This window comes from Psittacula echo, assembly GCF_963264785.1.
Source record: "Psittacula echo genome assembly, chromosome: 3".
NCBI classification, from domain to species: domain Eukaryota; kingdom Metazoa; phylum Chordata; class Aves; order Psittaciformes; family Psittacidae; genus Psittacula; species Psittacula echo.
This window is the reverse complement of record NC_137736.1, coordinates 12,237,657-12,259,391: the sequence shown is the minus strand read 5'-3', so window position 1 is coordinate 12,259,391 and position 21,735 is coordinate 12,237,657. Positions and strand designations below refer to the sequence as shown.

At 44.7% G+C, this 21,735-nt stretch overlaps 1 protein-coding gene across 1 annotated transcript; it reads right to left on the bottom strand.

The window, feature by feature from the left end:
- Positions 1-1,900: 1,900 nt before the first annotated feature.
- CCDC191 (coiled-coil domain containing 191) lies at positions 1,901-19,317 on the bottom strand (the record flags this gene model as incomplete). The annotated part of the gene is made up of 16 exons (XM_080612698.1): positions 1,901-2,033; positions 3,459-3,613; positions 3,995-4,147; positions 5,336-5,479; positions 6,635-6,736; positions 8,082-8,164; positions 9,730-9,824; positions 10,317-10,792; positions 11,914-12,163; positions 12,416-12,606; positions 14,433-14,589; positions 15,289-15,509; positions 15,837-16,015; positions 16,527-16,652; positions 18,236-18,377; positions 19,165-19,317. The coding sequence occupies 16 exons, from the start codon at positions 19,315-19,317 to the stop codon at positions 1,901-1,903; spliced, it is 2,760 nt and encodes a 919-aa protein (XP_080468824.1).
- Between the last annotated feature and the right edge of the window lie 2,418 nt (positions 19,318-21,735).

The window sequence follows — 21,735 nt, the reverse complement described above, 5'->3', positions numbered from 1 at the left end:
TAATTATAGAATCATAGAGTAGTTTGAGCTCTGAAGGTCCCTTCCAACCCATCTAGTCCAACCCTCCTGCAATGAGCAGGGACATCTTCAACTAGATCAGGTTGCCCAACATCACATACAGCCTGGCCTGGGTTGCCTCCAGGGATGGAGCATCCTCCCTGACAATCTGTGCCAGTGTCTCACCACCCTCATCATAAAGATTTTTTTCCTCACATTCAGCCTGAATCTCTCATTTTTTAATTTAAAACCCTCTTCCTGTCACAACAGGCCCTGATAAAAAGTTTATCACCATCTTTCCTATAGGCCCATTTTAAGAACTGGAAGGCCACAATAAGATTTCCCTGGAGTCATCTCCAGGCTGAACAACCCCAACTCAGCCTCTTCTTCTAGGAGAGGTGCTCCATCCAGATCCCTCTGGTCAGCACAGAATACCCAAAATGAAAAACAATGAAATGAGCATCTTAATACGCTGACATTCCCCAAAGAATAACAGCACTAGCAAGCACCGGCCCTGTCTGGCACCAACCCACTGCCTGCATAGCACCACCTAAAAACACTATTAAATACAACATAGGCCTTGCCACAGCTATGATGAGGCCTCCGGCACGACCTACACTCGCCTTAAATGACAAGGCTCATGAACTTGGAACCCATGCTTGCCACAAAAATCAGAGCACTGTGTATGGGAACTGGCCAGTGCTGCAAAATAGGCAGTCCCTTGAAAAAGAATCAAGGTTTTAGATCATCCATATGCCATGCTGTGGTCTGGATCATTAGCAAATATGATGTGCATAGATAGCTCATCTCTGTCCTCAATGCATCCAAATCCTCCTGGCACAGTTAGCTAGGAACTGTTCTCTGGGTGGCCAAGTTGACAGTAGTGCTCAGAGGTCAGCAGACAGTCTGACAGGTCTGTTTGCTCTCTCATCAAGCACTGGCAACAGAACAGCACCAGGTTACTGCTTAAGGAAAAACAGTGTTCACTTGTGTGCTTCCTGTGATGGATGATTCATAATCAGTGCCACAGCTCTGCATGTGGAAACGGTCTTGTCCTGAAAAAAACCCCTGCTCTAGGCTTTGGTTACCTAGGCCTCACTGCCAGCAGCCAAGACACCCCTACAGAGACCTCACAGCAGAAGGACATTGTGGGGAATAACCCCCTGAAGCGCACAGTGAAACTCCCAGGTAAGTTTCCATATGCTTAGTTTAAGTTCCTTTCCTGTAGCTGGTGGAGTGCTGTGTTTTGGCTTTAGTCTGAGAACAATGCTGATAACACACCGATGTTTTAGTTCTTGCTCAGTAGCACTTACCCTGATTGAGGACTTCTCATTGCTCAGTCTCATTCATGATTGAGGACTGTCTCATGCTCTGCCAGTGAGGAGGGGCACAAGAAGCCAGGAGGAAGCAGAGCCAGGAAACCTGACCCAAACTAGCCAAAGGGGTATTCCATACCACAGCATGTCATGCCCAGTATAGAAACTGGGGGGAGTCTCCCAGAAGGGACCAATAGCTCCTGGGGTTGGGCTGGGTATCGGTTGGCGGGTGGTGAGCAGCTGTATCATGCGTCACTTGTGCTTTCTGAGCTTTCATTTCTTCTCTTGTTGCTTCCTCTTATTATTATTACTGCTGGTATTATTTCTATTACCACTATATTTTACTTTATTTCAGTTATTAAACTGTTCTTAATCAGAGGGGTTTACAACATTTAGATGCTCCCCCCCTGCCCCCGCAGTGAGGGGAGAAAAAGGTGTGGGGTAAGTGAGTGACTGCGTGGTGCTGAGTAAACGGCTGGGGTTAAACCACAACAGCCCTGGAAAGGGCTTCCCTTTGGATTTGTTTCAGTCGGTGGAAGAGAGCAGTGGACAGAATCAGTCTTTTTGTCTCCTTTGGCTCTCTTCTGTCATGTCTGGAAGTCAGGGAGAATTTCAGCCACTTTCCTGCGTAGCTGGTTCCTCCTTTCCTCTCTCTCTCTTTCCTCTTTCATCAGCAATGGGTACTGCCTCCATATCTTGAATGCATTCATCATGACTTTCCTTAAAGAAATGGGGGACACAAAGAACAAAGTGACAACATGCAAATGTGCTCCTAACAGAACAGGCAGTCAAAAGAATACTTCTATTTGAGAGTGGAACTCCCCTAAAATAGCAGTGGGATTTGTCTTTTCTGCTGTTAGTCAGGTCTGTGACATATTAAACATCTCCACGCACACCACTCCATTAATATGCCAACCATGGCAGGGGAAAATAACACATTACCTTCTCTACTCCTCTCCCCCAAGAATTTTGCTTCTCCCTCTAACAGGATTCATTAGCTAGAATTTGCTCAGCATTCTGAAGATGAAAGATATTTGTTGAAGAATAAAAGGGTCTCTGAAAAACAGTTTCTTCAGGAAAAATGCAGGCTCATTTTGTCCAGACCATCCCCTTGGGAGTGCAGGCAGCCGGGCTTCAATTCTTACCTGATTTTAACTACCCTCTCAAAGGTGCCTTGTGCCCTGGGTTCCCAAATAGGCAATAGGGAGCAACAGTCCTGTCTAAAGAATAGTTTGCTATATCAGGGTCTGAACTGACTTTTGCCAGTCAATGGCGGAAAAGTAATGAGAATGACATGTGATCATGCTCCTGATACGAGGTCATATGTAGAATGAACCCATTCTTTCCTGGGTATGAATTTCTCCTGGATGCTCCAGTTTGCTGGCTTCTTGGGTTAAATTGTGCACTGTTCCGATCTGCCACAGCAAGCTAAACAGGTTTGCTCTGTCACAGAAGAAGTGAATTTAATTCTTCCTCTAAGGTGCTGTAGATCCTGTTTGGGCTACGCAGAGACAGCCTATTTGTGACTGCAGGCAGCTGACATGCTTTCATGGTGAAGTCTGCGAACATGCATGTTTTCTGCTAAAACGCACAGCTATGGGACAGTGAGTGAACTGGGTGCGCCAGCTTCAGTCATGATCAATAGAATTGCCTGTTGTAGTTCTCACTGCCAACTCAGGCTGATGATGGCATAAATGAAAGATTCCTTAAGCAGGCTTTCTATTTCAACTTTGGATTTGTGAACTAAATAATCTGTTGTGGATAAAACAGTACAGTGTAATTCCTGCACAATCACTTGGCTTGCTATCATTGTACCTGAAGATTTTCTTTTAGCAGAAGCTGCATGGCCAGATCTGCTAATCAGCTTAGAAAGGTTCAGTTACTTATCCACTTTCACTGCATTCTCTTTCAGCAGATTTGAAAGTTCTATGAAGTGTACCACTAGATTTCCTTTTCCAGACTCCATGGAAAATTCTTATCATAAACCTCTGTTCATGTTGTCTGTGCATACCATAGAAACAAAACAGTGGCAGTAACGAACCTATTTCACGTGGTTTTGGGGAGCAGATAATAGAACTGTCAAAAGCAGTCTCTAAAATAACCCGTATGGTATATTAAAAAGAACTGGCAAGGGAGTGTGCTTACTTGTTACTATGTTCAGTAGCAATCTTCATCTTCTCCCGTAAGATACTTTTTTCTTCCATGAACAGATCAAACCATGCACAGAAGTACCTCCTCATGAGGCAGGCTGCATGGAGGGTACTCAGTCTCTCCTCCAGTGTGGAGAGGTAATCCTTGTACTAGGTAACAAGGACAGAAAAAGAGGTGAGAATGGTTTCTTTCTCCCAACCTCCAGCCCAATAAGCAGAAACAGAGCAGTGATGAGACTGTGGCAGTGAAGGGTGATGGGGACAGGAGTGGAGGAAAGTCAGGGGAGAGCACAGTGAGGCAGTGCAAAGGTGGAGGAGCAGTGCATATGAGAGTGTCGTGGATGGAGAAGAATGGTGGAGAGTGGAGAGCTGAAAGAAGGTCTCTGAAGAAGGGAATCAGGTTTCTGGAATGAGGAAAGTGTAACTGAGCAAATGCTGGGCTGCATGTATGTGAAGTGGCACTGTGGTGTAGGAAAGGCTGGCAGCAGCCAGCTTGCTTAGTATCATTTCTCCACTGTGGTGCAGGCAAACCTTTAGCCAGTTCCTGAAGCCCCATCTCAGCAATATATGGCAATAGAAGTCCTCAGCCCGAGACACCTTCTCCATGAAGCTCTTCTGGGTGTCCTGAAGCCAAGCCATCAGGCATTTCCTCTGTAGGCCCAAGCAGTGGTGCCTTTGTGCCACCTGAATAAAGACAGCAGAGATGGCAGCTAGTTACTTGGACTAGTGACTACATAAAGCTAAAGAAAACTGGGTACACTTAGAAAAATCACCTCAGCTTTTTGGGACTCCCAAAATGCAGATGTCTGACAGCTGGAATAGCTTACAGGATAGGTTCCCATAAAGAGGGGTCGGCATAAGGAGTAAGACCAGCCTCTGTATCAGGCCACTGCTGTGTCACTTCCAGAGAACAGCTTTTTGAATTAGATGCGCAGTTTAACCTACTGTGAGTGAAGCAGAGGCATGGCATGTAACAATTTAGTTCAGCCCCATCCATAATGCTGACAAACAGGATAGATTTAGGGAACAGATGCTATCCCTCTACTTCCCAGCAGGAGGCCTATGTGCATTTGTTTGAGTGTTGTAAGTGGTAGCTGCAGTTCCAGTGGAAGCTTGCCAACATAGCCCTAAGGCTAAATCTTCAGGATATGGCTGACTGTTATTAATCCACTCTTGATAAAGCACGCCCATTCAGTCATGTATGGAAAGGTTTCATTAGCAATACTGATGTGTCAAGGTCTCAGAAGCTGTCACTTGCTGTTCTGCACCGAAGATATGGCCAGGTTAGAACAGCCTGGTTTATCACCTCTGGTGGTCCTACCTCTATCAGTGGCCAACACTGCACCAGCAGCAACTCCAGAGAGAGGGAAAACCCTAGAGATGGGCTGGGGTTAACTACTGTAACTGCGGTGGCTTGGTAGTGTATTACTGATTCGTTTTGCTGTGGAGCAAGAGAACTGACAGGCTCATGTCCTATAGCTTCAAGTTACTTTTTTTGCTGTATCATACTACACTAACTCCCACTGCGTTACTGGCACCAAATCACGTGGCAGTTAGTCCATCAGACAAGTGGAGGCTAACAAAAGAGGGCTTCTCGATAGGTTGAAATTTGTTCCTTTCTCTGTCCTTTTGGTTCCTGTTTGATCAGCTATAAACAAGGATGCCATCCTTTTGAGTTTCTGACAACCTTTCATGGGTATTGTCAGATTTAAAGAACTGATTTAAAGAACTAATATAGGCCACGGTATGCAGGGAAAACTTTTGCTTTTTTCATCTCTACCTGTCTTAAGAGCCCATGAATGTTTCTGCTGCATCCATTCTTTTTTCCTTCCTCCTAGGGCACCAGTTCTTTCCTTTATCCTCAGCACTTACCACCAGGTTTTCCTTGGCTTGCTCCCTCAGCCTTTTCCATGGCACCATTCCCAGCTTTCTGAGCAGGACCTTTTTATAGTGATCTCTTGCCTTTTTCTGGAGCTGCTGCTCTCTCTCCAGCCTCCTCTGCTTCTCCAGCTCTTTCTGCAATACAATGAGTGGTAATTTTAATTCACTCTGGATAAAGAGGATTTTAAGCAATGAGAACAGATTGTCATACTGGAGCTAGAGGTCCTGACTTGACAGGAAATAGGGATCTGCATTGTCTTAGCGGTGCAGACAAGACATGACCCCACGTACTAGAACCTGCAGTAGAATGCAGAGCAAATTGTCTTAAATTCTCATGGAAGATGATGGTATTTCTGGGCATTTCCCTGGGCCATTTATCAGCAAGTGGCCTTTCCTCAGCACTGCAGTTTGGTGTCACTGCAGCAGACATAAAATCCACGGCTGCCAGCAGTGCTGATATAACAGCAACCTCCTTTAGATAGGCCTTCGCCAATGTGGGGAGGGGTGACCTGGTGATCTCAAGGAGGGCAGCTTTCTGTGTTTATAAAACTAGATTGAAAACATGTCCAAAACTGGTTCTGAGTTGATGCATGGACCTTACCACTTAATCTAGCCTAAATAATCAGGCAGGGATATGGGTATTTTATAACCGTACTTTATATAGTATATTACTTTAAACTGAGATTCAGGTATGCAAGTCAAACATTCCAAAACAATCCAAGTAGAACAGTAGTTGTAGGTCAAATCCCTGTAGGATTTCAAATGTGCTATTTGGGTTATTAAAACATCTCATTTCCAAGTAACAATAATGAAGTGGGGCTATTCCTAGGCTGCTTCCAAGGAGAGGATGCTTCTCTTCTCCAGGTGGAAAGTTGCCCTTGATGTAACTGTCAAACTTGCTTACTTTTGAATGTGACTAGTATCATTATGTATGCTGGCAGATGATACAAACGGAAGGAGCAGTATGAAAGTAGGCTGAACATGCTGCCACTCTGGAGGCTTACGTGGCTATATGTCAGCAGTGAACATCCATCAGCTGGGACCCCTAGTCCTGCTGATAAGACAGACAGAATAAATACTTCATAGTGTGTCTGCTCCACAGCCCCTTCCCCAATATTGCCAAAAAGGGGAAAGATGGTAAGTCTATATAGCAGGTGCTGTGGAACTCTGCTCTACTAATAAAGATCTTCGGTTCACATTACTCTGGCTGCTGACTGCATGTCAGTGGGTAATGGCTCTTCTTCCCTCTCCCTGCTAAAGAAGGGGGAAACAGGTAAGGTGTTTGCTCACCAGCTTCTGCTGCCTTCTCTCCTCCCGTCGTTTTTCCTGCTGAGCTTCCTTTTCCTCAGCCTCTTTCCTCTGTCGTGCTTCCTCTTCAGCTTTCAGCTGGGCCTTGAAATGGAGGAAATGGAGGAAGGTAAAATGTAATTTGGTGCATGTGACCTTTTCAGAAAACACAGACCTCTAAGCTTCCCAGTATTCCTTTGGTATTGACCAGCACCTGAAACTTCAGAAGGAAGCAGACTTTGTCACATACTAGACATGATCTGTGCTCGACAATGAACTGCAGAAGGGAGAGGAAGGAGGGACTGTTCTTTCTACTACCTATATATCTATATATCTTTCTGTGCCCTAAGCTACAATATTTGCCCACATTTACCCTAAAAAATTTAAAATACACACCAAGTTACTGATAACCTGATTGCTGAAGTCAGTTCTGAATTCTTGGGCTTTGCTCTGAAGTTTTACTTCTATGTACAAAGCAGCATTACAGGTGCCCAAAAATTTCTTTCCCCAAAACACTGGAGATCAAAGAAGTTGTTCTGCTTCAGTACCAGTCATACCTGTCACAATATCCTTCTCTGAATGTCTATCTACTCCCCTTGCAAACCACACTTTGCCTTCATTTCACAAAGGTTTTACTCTTGATGTATGCATCAAAGGCTTAGAACCCTCACCAACCACAACGCATGATTACTATGACTGTGCTTTCTGATCTCTACGACTGTGGCAGCTGCAACTGAGGAAACCTGATGGAGTCTGTCCACTCTATGGTTAGTGTTCGCTAAGGCTTGTTTTATCTATCTTGCTTGGAGAAGGAAAAAGCGCTGGTTGTTTTAGGACCCCAGTTCTGAGGTTTCTAATCCTAATACAACTTACTATTAATGTCTTCAGTAACAGCTTAATGCCCTGAAGCTAAGAAGGCTCCTCTATTGGATATGTTTCACAGAAATTGCATAATAACTATGCAAACATCGTCAGTATCTTCTCCCTGCAGCAGAGATTTGTTAGGAAGATGCAGAATTTTTACTTGGTGAGACTGCACATCCTCAAGCTGCATATGACCAGACAGGAAAGGCAGCGGATGGAAAACTCACAATCGCCAAGTTCAATCAGGTAGATCTCTGCATGCAATTCCACCCTTCCCATCGTTGGCAAAGACAAGTTACGGTCACGGGGTAGGTGTGAAAGAAGTGCTGGGGAGTGGTAAGTGAGATTGCTTCTAGCATAGCAACTGCATCAACATGAAGTGTCTGCCTGTGATATGGCAGGGCTAGTACTTTCACCATATGCAAATGCAGCTGTAACTACTACTTCAGATGTGTGCCAGACATTTGCTTTCTCACCCACTTGGACAAAGGGCCTTCTCTTGGCCCCTGACTCTGGGGTTAAAGCAGCACTTCTTGCAACCAGAGCCATGTGAAAGAGACTTGGTTTCACTTTCCAATTCCCTTACCAATTTTTCCTCTTTTCTTTGTTGTTTGGCTTCTTCTAGTTTCCGCTTCCGTTCTGCCCGTTGAATCGCCCTCTCCTCCATTGCTACAGAAACAGAGGACATAAGGCTTAGTGTAAATGACTATCAAATAGCAGAAGTTTGGTGAACAAGGAGGACTTCACTCTACTGCCAGGGCCCACAGACCTGACAATGCCAGCCTAAAGGGACTTGCTTTCTGCTGCCTCTTACGGCCAGCACAGTCATGAACAAGGAACCCGTAAACATCTATGAGATGACTGAGGACTACCCCAATTGGATTCACTCCACCCTCCTTGGTTGACAGTCACAGCCATGAGGCTCAGTTATGAAAGAAGCTGTGTTCAGAGGTTTTACTCTGCCTTCCCTGATCAACTGCTGAGGCTCAGGGCATCTGGTTTAGTGGCGACTGCTATGAGCTCCAGTTGATTATTTAAAGAGCAACTTCGCGACGGAAAGCATTCCTGCCACATTGACCCAGAGGTACATGGTCCCACTAGTGAGAAACTACTGCTTAATGCTTCTTTTGGGAGATAAACCACAATGAGGTAATCTTGCTGGCTATCAGCAAAGGTGTAAGTGCACACATGACCACACAGAACATGCAGTGGAGTTGAGAACCTGTGTTTACTTCTTCAGAAGTAACAAACTTAGCACAGGCTCGAACAATCAATAACTGGGAAGCATTTAAGTGTTCTGACAATAGGTTTCTTCATTCTTTTCTCCTCTCAGCTGTCCCAAGATTATCCGCCATGGGAAAATCATCCAGTAATAAATTATTCATTGATTTTTTGGCGGATCTTCAAACAAAAGCACTTGAATGCTCTGAAAATATGCTTGCTGGCTTTCAGGTGGGCAGAGCTCAGGCAAATCAGAAAGAGTGATGGCTTAGACTAAGTAGCATTGGAGCTGAGCATAGTCAGAGAAAGTCAACCATTAATTCCCAGCTATCATGGCCAAAGAGCTCTGGCGATCCCCAAACTGTTAAAACATCACAATGATCATATTCCAGACAAATTTTCATGCAGACTGTGACTAGCCCGAAGATGATATGGAAGAACATGACCTAGGGATATAACAGAACCTGATCTTAATTCACTGCATGAAAAGGCTGTGCTGCATGTTTAATGTGTATATGCTGTCCAAGTGTGGCCAGAGAAGGGGAGATACCTACAGAAGGATCCAGAGCTCTTTCCCCAGCCTAGCTACTGCTGTCTCACAAAACCTTCCATAGGCACTTAATTCTCTTTGAAAGCTCAGTAACTCTCTCAAAGGCAGATTAAAATGACTGATCAGTTTAAGTCTTACTTGGATGTGCAATGAAGGGAGTAAGACTGACAGCAAAAACCCCTGAAGAGCTTCTCTGATTCTTGTTACACCAGAAACAATCACAAGCATTAGGAGTAACTGCTGACACAGTGTACTAAGCAGGGACTTGAAAGGGTTGCAGTGGCTCAGGTTTTATAGATGAAAACCGCGCACTTTTTCACAGTGCTTGTCAGGCTGGGAATGAGTGTTGGGTTTTACTTGCACACTGTCATCAACCAGCAAGGCTGAGGCAAAGAAAGAGAGGTTTCCAGACAAGCTGTAGAGAAAAGTGGTCTGGAATGGTCTTCACTATCTAGAACAATACCTTTCAGTATGGGATGAGTTGAGGTCACCTGGCTGGAGGGCCTTCTGCCTTGCATCACTGCCCTTGTGTTTTCTGGCCCATGAGAAACAGGTGGACTATGAAAGGAAAGAGTAAAGAAACTCGTCAGTAAACGTGGCCAAATGCTGTCTCATGCCCACTACTTATGGCTAAGAAACAGCTTTGTAGTTTTTATTCTCCAATGTGCTACGTTTTCATTCTGAATCCCTGGTACACCCTTCTTCTGCTTGAAATGGGATTAGCGATTAAAAAGGAGCTGAACACCCAAGGCTGCTGTGTGTTCTGAAATCCTGAGGATGGCACTCTATTTTCCTAAATAAATAAATCCCTGCTGCCACTATGTGTGACACTCTAGTGTTGCTGTTTCTAAGTGGATCCTGTATGGATCACACAGTGTCAAGCCACTGCAAAAAAGAAGAAAGACAGAGAATTGTAGCTGGCCTGATACCTTGAGGTGAAGTCATACGATAGTGGTAGCATGACTGAAGTATGTCTGGCAAATTCTGGCTCAACTTGGGCAGGAATGAGACATGCTAACTAATTGAACTTGCTTTATCAAGAGCATATACCTCAAATAGGCTGAATTCTTGCATGTGGGTTGGTTTTCCCTCTCGTGTTTTTCCTCCCTGGTTTGTGATGCAGAGTTGTCAGGCTGCTGAAACGGGGTCACAGCTGTGGCTTGTGCTGCCTTTTCTTCTATTCTGCTCAGCCTCTGATTTTCCTGCAGCTCAAGGATCAGCTTTTGCTGTCTCTGAAGTTGCTGCCTCTGCTCCTCAATCAGACGTTGCTGGAAAGCATGCCGGTGCTCAAAACGGCTGCCATAAGCAGGAGTTGTCCTTAGACCAGCTGTCTGTAACTGTTGGAGGAGAGTGGCTATTTGATCTTTATATACAGCCTGGTCGTGGGCACTTGGAGATGCATGTTTTATGGTAATCTCCCAGGTAAACATGGATTTTCTGTACGAATGAGATGTGCGAGCAGCATCCCAACAAGAGTGGTCCCTGGTCTGGTCAGGTTTTTTCTGTATGAGGCAAGTTTCAGTTGGCTAAGGAAAAAAAAAATTGGCATTGATTAAAAGCAAACACTCTTCTCCCCTCCCTATATACTGTTTCTTTATGCAAATGTAGTGAGATGCCTGAGAAATGGGGTAATCTCTGCTAAACACCTCTATCTAGTTCCTAGCCAGGGCAGAGGGGCCCCACTGAGCATAAAATAGGAGGCTGTGGGAAAGTGCTGTTAAGCAGCTGTGTGCCATTTCGCTGAGAGGAAGAAATCCTGATCAGACAAGAGCTCTGGCAGGAATATATCCTATTTTGTTAAGGAGCACAGCTCAAAACCAGCTTATTTCTCAGGGATCAGCTCATCTCTTGGGGATCAGCACACTCCTTTTTTGACTGTGCTGTCCCTGCTCAATGCTCAAATGGAAGAACAAAGGAAGAAAGCAGTTGCTGAAGTGATCTACATGGGTGATCAATTGGGTGGCCCTTTTTCAGATGGAAGAGAAGTCTACAGGGTGTTGCTTCCTCATGCTTCTTCTCCAGTTTTGATAAATATTACCATGAAACTAGTGTACAGTGGGGAATAAGGCTACACCTTTTCTGATACAGAGGCATCGGACGCATGTTGCTTTCTGATCCCTAGGTCAAACACCAAGTTTCGTGCCATCCTTCCAGTACAAATTTTACCAGTGCATCAGAAATAAAATACAAGTCTACTAGGATGATATAAGCACCACAGGAAATCAACTTTTGCTGACAAGCAAATGAAAAACTTGACCTGTAATATGTGTGTGAGCATTCATGCTGGGATTGGGATACTGCTGTGGTACAAGCTTTATAGACCTGACAAGTGGCAGTTTCAGGAAGCAACCTCTGATCCTCTCTCCTCTCTATCTCCTTGTGATGTGTGCTATCGTGAAACAGCCAGCAACATTTCCCCCCATGTCACTGGCATGGCACAAATCTCTTGTCGTGCAGTCCAGTGTTATTCTTTTTAAGACTAAGCAGGCATTAAAGATGTAACTAATCTGTAAGCAAAAGTGATCTGGAGATCACTCTGGGAAAGAAGGCTTTCTCTGGAACAATGTACTCTTTATTTCAGATTGCACAAAAGTACTTTGAAAGACCACAGAGATGCCAGTATTAAAAATACATGGAAACGATTTACCTTGTATTTCTGCATAGCCTGATGATGGTTTACTTCTGCTGTCCCAGGCTGGCTAGCCTCCAGTGACCTGTCCAGCCCATCCTTCTCCAGTGACACTGCCTCCAGCAGCTGTGACATCTTTTTCTTAGTCTCCTCACTCTTGATCTGTAGCTCCTGTTTTCCTGTCTCTGCTTGGCTCCAGCGCCGCCATGCCAGAAAGCAGCAGCGCAAAAGCCGTCGCTGGTTATATTCCTCAGACAGTTGGTTTTTCCTGAATGAGAAAGCACCTGTGTTATGATAGTAAGGCTTCTGCCCAGACCTGTCTGAAACAATTGCATCAAGTACAGCAGCCTAGGCCATGGCACGTGGCCCCATAATTTCCTGAATCTTTTTGTTGCTTAACTCTGAAGGCCTTCCAAAGCTGAACAGAGTTTCTCCAAGGACAGGTGGAGGGCAGTCCCTGATCACTGCACTACCTAAATGCTGCTGCAGTAGGAGGAATGCCGTAGTGTAGGGTCATTACCTGTTTTGATCTTGGAGATGAACTTGCAACTGCTGTGCCTCCTGCACTACTTTCTGGGCCCAAGTATAGTTTCTCCAGGCTCGCAGGGCCTTCAGCTGGCATTTCCAGTCAGCAAGGGCTTTGGCTTTTCCCATTTTAATTCTGTGCTCCAGAGTGACTTTCAGCCAAGCAGAGAAATGTCGTTGCATGCACTGCATGGGAGAGTTTCAGAAAACCAATGAGCAAGACACAGCCCATCACACAGATGCAGGCCCTCTCCACCCTTCCCCTTATCTGACTTTCTTTTTCAGAGCATGTGCAGGTCTTCTACAAAAAGCAGGAAGGGATTAGAAAGATAACATCTTAGGGCACTATGCTTTTGAGTAAAACATACTTAGTCCACCAAGTATAAAGGAATAAAATGAGTGAGGGACACAGAATTTCTAGAGACAGGAAAGATGTTTTAAAATCTAGAAAATGTCTAAGATGCTACAGGTAAGAAGAGTTACATGGAGAACAGTTAATGAATATTTCAATGGACCACTTTTTTACCTTAGACAAAAATCAAGATGCTTCCTAGTATGAATTTATGACATGACATCCTTGTTCCAGTAGGAAGCCAAACCTCTCCCCTATTGTGTAACTAGACTCACTGCCTTTGGGAGTGATTTACATCATACAGAACAGCAATTTGCTATCTAATCTACCCCATAATTGTAGCCCTGTCACTGCAGATGCTGTTCATTTTGATCCCCCAAGTGGGTCACCTCACAGGACTCGGTTGTACCCCTTTTGCCATAATGCCTTGTTTTAACTGGATTCCTCTCACTCACTGAAATCTCCAAATGGAGTCTTACAAAGAGGACAAAATTAGCTATTTCCTTCTGCTTTAGACAAATAATCAGTGTTGCTAATATGCTTAGCTCAGCTAAGCCATGGCTTCTCACATGCAGCCCCAAAATTGTTCTGTGGTTTCATTCAGGCTTATCTCCATAGCTTATATTGTGCTGCAGAGAGGTTGTGTACTGCTAAACAGTAGCCAAACTCAAAGCCAATGGATGGGCTGATGAAGTGAACCAGAGAGGAGATTCTACGATTAATAAAATTCTAGATGTAGGTAAGTAAACATAAACAGTGATGACAGCTCTATTAATCAAAACCATTATGTGATGGATGGCATTCATACCTGCACTCAGAGAAACTTAATCCCTTTCCTGAGGCTGCCCATATAAAATCAAAGAACAGTTAGGGTTGGAATGGACCTTAAGATCATCTAGTTCCAGTATAAGAAGATCACTCTTTAATCCTAAGTTCTTCATATAACTAGGTGTTTAACCCAGAACTGGCCATAGTATCAGAATAATGAGGGTAAAAGACACAGGTTCCTAATGGGAATTATAATAATTGGAATTATCAAAGTCTGCATGGTTGCCTCAAAAGAGCTGTTGCAATAGCACCGAATATCCTACTGCACCTGATGGTAGTATCCTTAAGGAACCTGTTAGTGTGGGTGTGCTGGCATCCCTGGGAGATCCAGCTCAAAATTCATCCCAGGCTTCAGCACTTCTCTTTCCCCTCCCTGCACCAGGGTCTGCAAGGCCATCTTTAGAATATCTTTCATAGATACAATAAGGGCTTCTCAGGACCCTTTTTTTCCAGTTTCCCCCTCCCCCTTTTATTTTCTTCCTCAAGGAAAGCAAATCTTGCTTCACTGCCTCTTCTGTACACCTGCCTATTTCTAGACTGCAAAAGCCTTTATGTTGGGAACTGTCCCGAGAATTACATCTTTTCCACAATCCTAGGAGAAACCTCCCACTGAGTACACCTGAGGCACAGAAACACTGGGGATGGAGGCTCAGGATTTCTTGGTCCTGGTATTACAAGATACTTTTTGCTCTGCTCTTCTACTTTCCAGTTACGGGGAGTAAGGCTTGGAAGAAGTAAAAAGTTCTGATAACCAGGACTTTTACTTCCGTTTTGCAAAAAGCAGCTAAGGGCAGGTAGCTCAGTGTCTCAGATAAAGAAGGGTGATGCTCACTTTCTGTTTATTGGCTTGAATCCTGCGCAGCAGCTCCTGAGCCTTTCTCCATTTCTCCTCTCCTTGCTCTTCTTTCTTCAGGATGAGGGGTGATGAGGCACCAACAGATATCTTCTGCATTGACAGCCTCTGACTCTTTTCTTGTCTCTTGCCCTCCCTGGAAAGTGAACAAACATACAGATCTAATACAATGAGAAAAGTACTGTAGCACAGATTTCACTCTCTTTTTGGCTAATCCTAAGAGAATCATCTCTACAGATTAGAAAATTGATGATTATTTAACTCAGCCTTCTTAGAAAACAGCCTCTGTCATGGAGTCCAGAGATTAAACAATCCGGAGCATGTCCAAAATAGAGCAGGCAGAAGAAAACAGTAAGATTTCAATAAAGCACTTGCAAGAGATTTAGGATCTCAGGACTGCCTAAGTAAATAAATGGCACCCCTACAAGTTGCATCTCTGTGACAATTCAAGCTCAGCAAAAGCAAAAATTATGTATCTGCAGAATCCTCAGTAAAGAATGCTCTTTATTCCCTTGTGGCTGCATTAGAGGCTAACAAGGCTGGGTGTAGCCACAGAGTTGATAGAGAGAATGCATGGTGGTGCAAACACACTCCTACTTTGTCATTCAGTGTACTCATAACGGCTATGGGGAGGCCAACAGTATCTTTAGCACATCTTCCCACTAACATCTCTGCCACAGATGTTGGTAACAAAGGACTAAAAGGTTTTGTGAGAGTTCCCAGACAGAGAAATGGCAGATGTTTCCTTTGGGACCATCACTCCTCTTACGTTTAGCAAAAGAAGCTGATAAGTGCTCTTCATGTGGATCTTTTCATGCCCCCCTCTCCCTCTTACGTTCTCCATGCTTCTGCCATGGCCTGCTTCTCAGCCATTTCCCTTCGCAGCTTCACCATTTCCCTCTGGATTTCCTCCTCCTCTTTCTTGGCCTTCAGGGCCTTCCTTCTGTCCTCCTCCAGTACTTGGAGCCTGGCCTCAGACAGAATTGATTTCTTCAGGGACTGCTCTTGTCTCTGAAGCTCTAATGCCTTCTGACGTCTTATTCGGTTTTCTTTCACCTGGGAAGGAGAAAATGAACAAAAGTCAAAGCAGATGCAAAAGGCTGAAGAAATTGAGGCTCACTGTACACTAACAGGGTGGGTCACAATCCACCTTTCACATGAAGCAAGTAACCCTACCCATAGCTGGTACTGACTGGTTTTGCTCTCAGACCAGCAAAAAACTCAATTCAAGAGTGAGGTTAAACCAGTATTACTTGGTGTGAGCAAACTCAGACATTACTGCCATGGTGGCTTTTCCTGCAAATCTTTAGAAGCATCAGTATCTACTCTAATCCTATAATCCTCTGTCTTATTCCTTTGAACTGTGCTGCCTTGCCTGCTCACCTGCTTGTGTCTAAGCTCCATCGTTATTCGCGGATCTGTAAGCTTTTTGTTTTCCTTGATGTCTTCAAGTCTAAGGCCTTCCATTATCCCATAGCTCACAGCTTCACTCTGCAAAAGGTGCTGTAGGTATTCTTGGACAGAAGAACTTTCTGCTTCATATTCTAGATAGCTGCACAAGTCTGAAATGAGGAATTTAAATTATCTAAGGCTAGTCTGAAATGAATAAACTCCTCTGTCTCAGATCACAAAGCCTAATGTAATTAAAGGGATCACTTTCCCAGACTGGGAAAGTCTGATGAAAGCAGACACACTGACTACACTCCATTTATCCCCAGAGAGTCTTAATCAGTCTTCCATTGAACACACTAGAGCAGGAACAACATTTTGTCCAGTTTTTACGGCCTTGCTTCTAACCACCTCAAGCAGCTGTATAAATCTGACATACCCATACACAAAAGAAATAAAATTTCTCTTTTACAAAGGGATACATGGAATATTTAGGGCTGTATAAATGCACCTCATACAGCCACCTGCTGTAAGAGCTAGGGAAGAAAAACGCTCTCTAATCTTGTTTCTACTAAGCCCACTAACCTGGTCTACCCAAAGCAATTTTACATCTCAGTCTGACAAGCCAAGAGGCCTGGCTCCCTTCCCCAGCACATCCTCAGAAAGAAATTGCTATGTTCTTACCATCAAACCGCTCACACTTCAGAGGGGCTGCAGAAGGCTCTTCCAGGAGGGCAGAGTCAACTTCCTCTTCTCCATTGCTCACCAGTTCCAGTTCGGACTTCATCCAGTTACTGAGTAGCTCTTGAGCTATCATGAGGAAGGAGACTCATGACTTCACTTGTTAAAAAATATACGGGTAAGTACAAACTAGCAAGACTCTGACTCTGGGATAGTTATAGCACATGCCAAAAAGACTATCTAAAATGACTGAAAGCTGATCTGCAACAGAAAGTGGAATAAGGCTAATAGTTCTGTTCTCATCTTGATCTATAAAAAGAACAGGAAAGAGAAGGTGGTAAACATTGTCCCTGTCACATGTCACAAATTAACTCTTCTCCACTTTGTTTATCTTACAAGACTTTGTGGACATTTAGATCAGTCCTACAATTACTACAGCCTTTATCAAGGAGATGGAATTCACATGAGGCAATTCATAACTCGGATAGCTTTCATGCTTTACCACTGCACTTGCAGACACTTAGATACTTTCCACATGTACAGCCAAGGTTGTCCTATATTAAATACAAAAAGAACCACTGTTTGGCCAAATGTTTCCTTCATTTGTACGGGTTAACCTTTGCAAGTACCACAGAAGCAACCAGTCTAGATTAGAAACCTGTCAGGTGGCAAACTTGTACTTGTACTTGGCAAACTACTTGTACTCAGAATTAAGACTGCAGCTACAGGAATGCACACATGATGGATTTGGTACTCCTCAGCAAGCTCAAATGCCTAATGAACAATGACTACAAAGTCCCTTTATGGACTTCTAGGATTGGAAGGGACCTTAAAGATCATCTAGTTCCAACTTCCTGCCATGGGCAGGGACACCTTCCACTAGATCAGGCTGCTCCAAGCCCTGTCCAACCTGGTCTTGAACACTTCCAGGGAGTGATATCTATCTGATAAAAGAAAAAAGAGAAGAAAACATCTTATCACTTGGGGAAGGGGTTTATTTTGACTGGGAAATGTGATGTCTTCATAACTGGACTATACGAGTTCTCACATTTCTCTTATTGATACCTTCTTTTGCAAAGTGGACTATGTGTACTTAATACCATTAAGTATTCTAACAATGGTTAACTCAGTTTTTAAAATGCCACCTCCTGTCAGGTGTTTACACTGCAGATGTACTTCCAGCACTCGGGGGAGAAAATTTCTCTCTTTTTTTCTTATTTTCAAATTTCAGTAAGCACTTGTGGCTACAGGCATTAGAAAGGGAATATTCAGCTGCGTAATTAGTCAGGAAAATTTTGCATCGGAATTGAAGTAAAACCACAGAGTTATTCATAGATGTGGAATTTACACAGAGCGACTCCATTTTCACAGCTGGCCTATTATTAAAAATACATCAGGTAATTTCATCCAGTTTCCTGTAGCCCACTAATGGTATTAGACCACACAATGTGTCTTCAGAGGCAGTATTCATCCTTGTCTTGACCTGACATCTCCAGGAGACAGATAGTTCATCCTTGTCTTAGATATGTTAATTAAGGTCTACCTTAATTAACTCCAGCAATTGATTCCTTTTATGCCTTTCTCGTTAATCTTACTATGAACTGTTACTCACGGTCTCAAGTTTTGCAAGAGCCTGTTCAGATCAGAATCACGATGCTGGATTAAGAACAGTTCATTTTAGGCAGCTTGTGGCAAGCAGTATTTCAGCTCACCTTCCTCACAGGCCTCATCATGATCTTGCAGGTGTTCCAAGGTTTCCAAACTTGTCACAGGACCACGAGGCTCCTGTGGATACCTCAACTTTTGAAGGGGAAAAGCTTCAGAGGCAGCATACGCAGAGGTTTGGTCCACTCTCTGTAAATTGAAGAAATTAAAACATTTCTAAGGATTGCTGGATATTAATTTTTAAGCTTCCTATATCCACATTTCTTCTCTAGAGAGAGCAAACATCAGTGAGAATGTAACACAAGATAGCACGGCTGTTATAAGAAATAGATATATTTTGAAACACATTTCTCTGACTGTTCAATTGACTGGAGAAACTGGACCTGGAAATCACTGAGTAATAAGCATTCGTTTAGCAATTAGTGCCAATCATAGTGATTGGAGAAAACGTAGGGTGAATGCAAGGACCCATCCCCTGGAGGCTGGATAGAGACTTGCTGAGCTAGTGCACAGAAATCACCAACTATGAAATTTGGTATCAGCACTTTGTCATAACCAGGCTGGCCACTGTGTAAATGGTCTGAGTGATTTTGCATCCCATATTCATCTCTCTGAGGTGTAAATGGTCCTGACGTGTCACTGTGCTTTCACATATAACACTTGTAACACAGACAGCCCCCATATATTCCTAGTATCTAAACTAAATCTGCCTTCTTCCAGTTTACAGCCATTTCCCCTTGTTCTTTCATGCATGCCCTTATCAGAAGCCTCTCTCCAAAAGTCCAGGTTTTAGGCACTGGAGCTGCTCTAAGGTATCCCCAGAGCCTTCTCTTCTCCAGGCTGAACCACCCCAGCCCTTTCAGCCTGTCTTCATAGGAGAGGCGCTCCAGCCCCCTGATCATCTTCATGGCCCTGCTCTGGACTCGCTCCACCAGACCACCCGAGAGGGCGTCCCCCGCCGCGTCCCGTCCGTTACCTTCGCTCCATCCCCTGCGGTGAGGCGCCTCCAGCGGTACAGCTGATGTTCCGGGTGCCCCGGGCGCGACACAGCCACGGCGGGCATCGCCATGATCCGCCCGCTCCTCTTGGCGAGTCCCCGGGCGCACCGCGCCGGCTCCGGCTCCGCCATGGCAACGTCGCCCCCAATGCGCGGAAGGGCGCTGTGCGTCCGCCGGCGCACGCTGATGATGCGATGAGTACGGGAAGCAGGAGGGCTCAGAATACATTCACGCCACCTCCGGCCGCGCACGGCGGTAACGGCGCTGCGGGGCCGGTGATGCAGGTGAAGCTGTGCGGGGCGGGCGGCTCATGGGAGACCTTATCGCTCTGTACAAGTACCTGAGAGGAGGTTGTAGAGAGGTGGGGTTTGTCTCTGCTCTCAAGTAACAAGTGATAGGATAAGAGGAAACGGCCTCAGGCTGCACCAGGGGAGGTTTAGATGAAGATAAGGGAAAAAATTGTTTACTGAAAAGGGTTCTCAGGCATTGGAACAGGCTGCCCAGGGCAGCGGTGGAGTCACCATCCCTGGGAGTGTTCACACACCGTGTAGATGAGGCCCTCAGTAACATGGGTTAGGGGTGGCCGTGGCCGTGCTGGGGAACGGTTGGACTTGATGGTCTTAAAGGTCATTTCCAACCGAGTTGATTCTGTGATTTTATGCTTCTATGATTTTAAGCCTAAGGTGCCAGGACAGAAAGCTGGAGCTAGGCATCACCTACACAGGGTGCCCTCCACAACAGTGCCACCAACATGGCAATCCACCCTTGCTTAGACACACAAAAGTCCTTGTGTGTACTGCCCCTCTGGGCAGCTCTCTCAAGACAGCCTGGAAACTAGCTCCCACAGTGCACACCTCCAGCCCCTCTCACCCTGCCTAAACAACCAGTGCAGATCTGCTAACCTGAAATGGTTTCATGTAGATACTGGTAACATGTGCTGCTGAGCCTCAGCCCACCCAGGAACTCTCAGCGGAGAAACTTCAGCTGCTTTAAATGTGGAAAGTGAAACCAAATAGCTCTGAGAGCTCAAAGCCATCAAAAGACTGAAGAAGCAGCAGAGGACTGACCCCAGCAGATCTCAACAGCTGAACACCTCCCTGACAAGCAGCTGTACCTCAGGTACACCAGGCCCCAACACCCTCCCACAATACCTATGGAAAGGAGTGGGGAAAACCTCCACCTGGCATAAAGGCAGCTTTGCTCATCTGCAGGATGCTTATGGCTGGCGAAGAGGAAAACCAAGAAAGCAACTTTTATTCAAAGGAGAAACACTTGCCTTTTTCCTATAGATACGACTGTTGCATTGGTGAGGGGACCAGCTGTGCAGTTACACTTCACATTCTGAGATGTTCATAGGAAAGGAGGTACTTCATACTAAGCTGTATAAATTAAAAACATCTCAAAGTCCATGTTCTGTGTCTCTGGGCAGTGCTCTCAGTCCAACCAGGTGGCAGACTTCTCATTTCAGAGATCAGCTGGTGAAACCAGTCCCAGGAAGTGACAGTTACAGGGCTTTATCCTTGCCACCTAGATCTGTGCTTAATTCTGACTAGGGACACTGATTTGTCCAAGACTTCACAGTAAGTCTATGCTGGGAAGATTCATCCCGGTCTTGCATTTGTGTACTTTCCTACTGCATTGTTGTCTCTTTCCTGTATTTCTGACTTTAGCAGTAAACTGCTAAAAGACCACAAAGCAATGGATTACTTATGCAAAGTGAGGGGAAAGTTAGGCAAAAACGTTACTTGTGGCCATATCACCATAGTACACTCAGACTGTACATTTCTTAGGGCAGGGACACTCTTTACTTTTCCTTTGGAGAGTGCATTTTCAGATACAACAGGAAATAAAAGCATGATCGTAGTAATGCACCAGTAGCATAAGCATGCAAATACTTCAGACGGATCTCAGAATAAAAAACTTTACTGCTTTGGTGTAAACAGAAGGAGAAACATAAGTGAAGAACCAAATATGCAACCAGGAGTCAGTAACATGACATTCATGAGGTGGTGGTACCACCTCCCTGGCTGTGTTAAAACTTGCAGGTAAGGGCATGCCTGTTTGCTGAGTCTCACTGGCACATGTTGATCCTTCCTGCAGAAGAAAAGGCAGTTTTGCCCTTCACTGTGTTAAATGGCAAGAACGTCAGGCATTGGAAGAGGCTGTCCAGGGCAGTGGTGGAATCACCATCCCTGGAAGTGTTCAAAAATCATGTAGATGAGGCCCTCAGTGATATGGTTTAGTGGTGGCCTTGGCAGTGCTGTGGAATGGTTAAACTTAATCATCTTAAAGGTATTTTCCAACCCAGGTGATTCTGTGTGTGAAGGAACATTACCTGTCCAGGCATTATTTTACAGCTGCTTGATTTGAACAACAAAATAAACAAATTGGTTCAGTCTGATCAGAAAGATGACCAAAGATCTTTCCAAAAGCATCAAACATTATCTTCCTTTGCAGTTATTTGCAATAGCAGTCATTTCCTTGCCCCAGCTTTCTCCAGCCAAAGGCTCTGGGGCTGTTTTAGGCAGAAGATCCTTTTTATTTCCAAG